This window comes from Pavona decussata, unplaced genomic scaffold (genome assembly GCF_977016875.1).
Source record: "Pavona decussata unplaced genomic scaffold, jaPavDecu1.1 SCAFFOLD_54, whole genome shotgun sequence".
NCBI lineage: Eukaryota > Metazoa > Cnidaria > Anthozoa > Scleractinia > Agariciidae > Pavona > Pavona decussata.
Genome location: NW_028145476.1, coordinates 198,972 through 205,000, shown reverse-complemented (window position 1 = coordinate 205,000; position 6,029 = coordinate 198,972). Strand labels below are relative to the sequence as shown.

General features: G+C 36.9%; 1 protein-coding gene across 2 annotated transcripts in view; it reads left to right on the top strand.

Moving 5' to 3' along the window:
- The window catches only part of LOC146480203 (uncharacterized), a 10,509-nt gene extending 7,991 nt beyond the window's left edge, over positions 1-2,518 (top strand). For both annotated transcript variants that reach the window (XM_085109933.1, XM_085109932.1), the window contains one exon: positions 2,151-2,518. In XM_085109933.1, coding sequence (XP_084966059.1) covers positions 2,151-2,491 — 341 coding nt within the window. In that variant the 3' untranslated portion in view covers positions 2,492-2,518. The remainder of the gene's footprint in view (positions 1-2,150) is intronic.
- Positions 2,519-6,029: the final 3,511 nt, after the last annotated feature.

The following is a 6,029-nucleotide window of genomic DNA, read 5'->3' as shown; positions in this document are numbered from 1 at the left end:
CATATAACCTGGTCCATTTAAATAAGAGTTAAATGCAGACTTTATAACTGAAAACGTTTTTGTAATATGTGATTTTATACCCTGCAAAGGAAGCCTCTGTCTCAAACAAAACTCAGTTCTCCTGATTGGCTACATTACTGTCGAAACTCAAAAAAAAAAAAAAGTTTTTGCCCCGGTCATCATAAAGACAAAAAAGGCCAATCCGTGCGTACCGATTAATGGGCCCGATCAGTGGGTTCAGTCGCATTGGCCAATTTATTCGTTACAAATAGTCAGCGCAGTTCATTTTCAAATAGATAAGAGGATTAGTTTCTAGAGGAACTGTGGTGCTACGTCACGGTGGGAAAGTAGAAAGAAATGTTTGGTTTAATCAACCGAGTTAATAAGGTGATTTGGCCACCACAAAGAGATTCGAGTGTTGGCGTTTTCAGCGTTAGGCTTTCCTCGGATTCACTCTGACGAACGGGTAACGCTAGAAAAGCCAGCACTCGAATCTCTTTATGGTGGCCAAATCACCTTATTAACTCTGCTGATAAAACAAAACATTCATGAGTTCTATTTCTGTTTGTAGAGCGTGGGATAAAATCGGCTTGATTCAATAAAATCTCTAGCTCTGCCACAGATTTGTATAACTGAGGCCAATTTTCGTCCGCTCACCAATTTTCTCTGTGAAATTCGGCCAATTAAAAGTTACCTGTCAAATATTTTTACTTCTACCGGAAGAGGAAACCGTTTAAGAAAAAGCCTCTGCACCCAGAATTCTCTGTAAAAAGCCTTAACACGCAACTTCTACTGCCAGCTGAAGTTTTTTTTTTTGTTGTCGTTAAACGATTAGACTTTGACCTTGTTCGCCTTCTTTAGTCCCGGTTTTTTCTTAATTTTCACCTGAGGCGACTTTCCTTGCTTCGCTGTCTTCAAATCCAAAACGGAACGCTGTCTCACCGTAAAATTTAGTATAAAACGTCGTGAACACGATGTAAACAAAATATGCAAATTTGTCGGTAATTCAAGATCGCTGGTAAGGCCCGGTTTACACGTACGACGCAAGCATAAGCATAAGCACAAGCACAAGCATAGGCACAAGGATGTTTTCACGTACGATAAGCATAAGCATAAGGTGACATACACGAACGCAGAAGCATAAAAATGTGGCACAATTCCGCGGCAGGACAGCCTTTTGGCGCGAGATCTGATCTAACATGGCCGACTAGAATGTACGCTGACAACTTGTCACTGTTTTTCAGTTTCCTTTCCTTGTGCTTGTGCTTATGCTTGCGTCGTCCCGGTTTACACGTGCGACGCAACTGACGCAAGCACAAGCACAAGCAAATGGAAATAGATCGTACGTGTAGACCAGGCTTTAATTTTGTCGCGTAAAACGTCAACACAGCCCCGTATAATTGGATTATGACACCCTCACTCGTTCACCGCTATTCCTACAAAACTTTTTTTCTTTAGGTAGCTCGCGTTCTTTTCAAGAGCTCGAACTACCCTTTTCATTAAACCCTGCATCCCTTGCTTGTTTCAAAAATTACCTAAAAACTTGTTTTGAGAAAAATTCGACCTTTCTTCCCTATCAGCAACCTTAAGTATGATTCCAGGAACCACTTGCTAGTGAGGGATATTGTGTTACTGGCATCATCCACCAAACATTAGCGCCTCCTTTACGTTTAAGCTTGAGTATTGGCTTTTGTGTTCTCAGATGATGTTTTTCGTGGACAAAAATTCATCCTGTCAGTAAGTTTCAGAGACGTGGCTGTTTCAGAGAAACCTGTACCTCTATCTGCGAAATCAAAGCAAAGTAATCACTCTGACCGGCTAATCACAACAAATACAAACCGCACAATGAACCAATAAGAATTCAACTTAATGTCAAGAGCGGGAAAACGTGTGCGCGATTCACCATTGGTTTTGGTTTTAGAAATTGGCGCGAATTTTGTTTGCCCAATCACGTAGCTTAGAGATACAAAACGAAAGGAAACGCAAACTTACTTTTAACTTATAATTGACAAGCTCTCTTTGTCTGATCTTAACTAACCACGTTTCAGGAAAAAAGCCATCCTGTATAAAAACATAAAGTAATTACTTAAGTAAGACTCTTAAGACACATTTCATTTTTTAGAAATCAATTAATTTATTATTCCTTTTAGGTGGTGGTGGTGGTGGTTTTTACTCCAGCGGAAGAAGTTCAACACAGTTCGGTGGTTCCATGGGTAACGGCGGAGAAGGCGGCAAAGGATTTCTTCAGGGAGGAGTGGGTGGAAGAGCCTGGTTTAACAATGTTGTTGGAGGGTTTGGAGGAGGAGGTGGTGCTTACGGAGCTGGTGGTGGTGCTGGAGGCGGCGGAGGCTACTCTGGAGGAAGCAGCGGAGACAATGAACAAGACTCCTGTGGGGGAGGGGGAGGATCTTACAATACAGGAAAAAAACAGCAGAACGAATGTTGCTATAACACAGCTGGCCATGGTCAGGTGATAATAACATTGATCTAGGTGGCGCATGCTCAGTTAGTCGAATTTAAGAGCTCTCAAGCGTCTCTTTTTGTAAAGATGTTAGAGCAATATAATATAAAGCTTTAATATGAGTTACCCCAAAAATTGAAACAATATTATTATAATCAACCGCGAAAAGGTATAACAATTAGAAAGTAATCGGTTTGTAATTGGCAAGAGTGCTTTTTAATATCCGTTAATTGAACGACTGTGTGATAGTGATCCATCTTAGGCAATAAAAGCAATGGAGCACGTTTTTGAATAAATGTTGAAAGTTATTCGTGTGACTCACTGATGAAGAGCACCAACGGATATAAGAAAACTGGCTAAATGAGGAACCGTATCCGAGAGAGCGAATTTCCCGTAGGAAAAGAATTTGACAAACGAAGGTCATCATGACACTCGAAGCGTAATAACAGCTGTATTTTCTTCATCTTTTAATCACGAAATAAATAAATTTAATTTATGTTACGTATTACTTTTATTTCCTAGCTTACTTTACTGTTGTGTTTTGGCTTTTAACTAAAAACAACTTCCGCTATTTTGCCCATCAATTCGTAGGAAAAAGAAAAATCAAGTGAAGACCTGTTCAGCAGGTAAAAAGAGTTTTGGTTTATATCCATGTGCTATTTGCATTTGTTAGGATTTTTTACTGGGCTCCGAAGCAAAAGATGAATAATCTCCCCTTGCTTTATTCCCCTCAGCCTCAGAGCGAAATTGAAATTGGCCAAGTAAAAACCGCCTTAGCTAGCAGCTTTTACTGACGCTTTGTCCAATTTGATATTAAGATTTTAATTGCATAGTTTTTGAAATCATTAGTAATATAGGCCACTACTTATTCTGTGTCAATAACAGAAAATCTGTGTTGCTGGGACCACGTGACCGAAGTTTCGTTGTTTAAAATCATTATTGGCTATAATTTACGTTTAAGATTTGATGCCATGGTGGTGTGAATTTTAGCGTTTAAAAAATTTGAAAAAGAAAAATTTGCTCTTACTTGCCAGCAACTTTTTTTTTAATTCAAATTCTAGAAATTTTGAACATACAGAACACTGATAAAAGCTCAATCTTTAACGTGCCTCAAACTCGTCGCCTTTCATAAATCTGAAATATTTTTAGTTCACATACTCTTAAAGTTGTATCTCATAAATTATTGAAGAGTAGGTCACGTGACGCCCTGGCTTCAAAGGGCTTCTACTTGTGTCACGAAGTTCAATGGCAAATGAAATTGCGAGTAGTGAGGAATGTTAAAGGAAAAAACTTGGAGAAAAACTGAACGTTTAAATCTACAGGTTTTCTTTCTGAAAAATAGAATTACGTTGGGTTTGTTGTATTACAACATAAAGGAGTGCTCTGACTGCCTTATGTGCGTCATTGATCTAGCGGTGAGTGTATGCAAACCATTCATCAAACAATTGCCTTGGGAGCTTATTTCAAATTTCACATATTGAGGACAACATTTTTTCCATAGCAGTGTAGTTTATATATACTTGCCCTAAAATTTTAATTCATGTACCATTTATAACTTGTTCAATTTATTTGTGGTGGATTAGTGCTATTTCAGTTTTTATGAAACCAAGGGGCTGAAGGGGCGCTTAGTCGAGAAGGTGCGGCAAAGTACATGAACCTGGGTTGGCCAAGTTGATTTGCACTCTTATTATATTAGTTATATTATATTTTAGTTATATTATAAAAAAATATTACTTACAAATTAATATAAGGGAATAATCATCAATTGCTTCATTTAAGTACAGGGTCATGTCCTTTAGGAGGGTTTTAATTCCTTAAAGGTAAAAGTAAAATTTTATTGTCATTGGATATATTTTAATTTTAAGTAGTTTTTAACTTTAATGCTTGTCCTGCTAATTATTGTAAAGCGCCACGGACAATTAGTGGAGGTTGGCGCTCTATAAATCTGAATTATCGTCATCAATTATTGTTTTGCTCAGGGAAGTGATGCCCTCACAGCAAATTTAACAAATAAAAATTATGAAAGATGCGTTTAATTGCAGTAAAAAATGTTGTTTACTTTCTCTTACTGGAATGATATTCAAAAATACAAATAAGTGAAAATTTACGACGTTTTCATGTCATCCTGATACCATTTTTAAGTATATAGTATAGACACCAAAACAATTGTCATTTTTTTACGTACACTGCGGATAAATAGAAGGTGACAATTGAAATGTTCACCGTTAGAGTTAATTAACTCTATTTTTATTTATTTTCATTCTCTTAGTGATTTCAGGATTACATTGAACAGCCGTATGTTTTCATTTTGACTAGATTTTCAAAAGGTTTAAAATAAGAATTGTAATTAAAGGTAGAAGCATTGTTTCGTCATTCTATTGGCTGAGGTAATATCTAAATTGTAGTTGGCTGAGTGGAGCTGCAGAAAGTACAGTTTCCAAAGTAACTTACAAGATGATGAAGCTTTCTGAAAAGTTTCAAGCGATGATGGAGACATTTCCTGAATTTAACTCTTGCGCAAGTCCAGAATTTAAAAAACTTAAAGCAAGACACATTGAAAAGCTTGAACATTTGGCTTGTTTTATAACCAAGTTGATCCGAAATTGGGAAGAAAGAACGCAATTTGTTTTAAGAAGAGAAGCTAAGATCTATTTTATTTCTCTGCAAAGACTCAACCCGTAAGAAACCCAAGTCACAAGAGACAGAGAATGCGAGTAAACAGTATAATTAAGTTCTCCACGAAGCCCAAGGTACTCTAGGGAAAAGTACTTCAGTGGATGTGATTAAAAGAAGTATTTTTTCAAGGGAAAAAAACTGTATGGACTTGCCCTTGTATTTAGAGAGGTGGTGGGTGATGAATGAAAAGAGAATATTTGCCGGACGTTAAAGAGAACCTCCACTCTTACAAACAAATGACTTTAGATTGATAGATTGTTTAATAGTGTCTAAATTTCATGGCTTATTTTAAAATGTGGAGATGATCGTTGCCCATTCTTCGATGAAATTTCCCGCCCATAGACATTTTGGATTTTACGACGTCATAAACTCTTTGATGGAATAACCTACAAGTAAAGTTACAGGACTACTGAAAGGTACTTGGCTTAGTGTCAATTTAAAATAATCAAGGACTTCACATGGGAACTGTTCAATTTTTAATGTTCGGATACCGTACCGCATGTTTTGTACTACTGATAAGATAACACGCCGGGTTACATTGTTCTCGACAGATTCTGTGTCAGTTTTATAGGTTTTGTTTTAATATAATACAAATGAATAAGACAAAAACCTGAAATTGTTGCATCTTCATTTTTTTTACAATTACAACTACGCAAAATGGGCTAAAATCTTGCTCTAGTAAAGAAATTACTTTGAGTGGTTTTCAATTGAGTTAATTTCAATCTTTTAACCAAAGTGATCATTTCAACTTATTACAATAACCGTAAACAACACAATCAAACAATGAAACCTCCAAACAAGTAAATGTCGACCATTAGGCTGTTGGCTTCAAATGCTTCAAGGCTTCAAAAAGAGGTAAGAAAAACCTTAACATAGTACAGCTGACAGTATC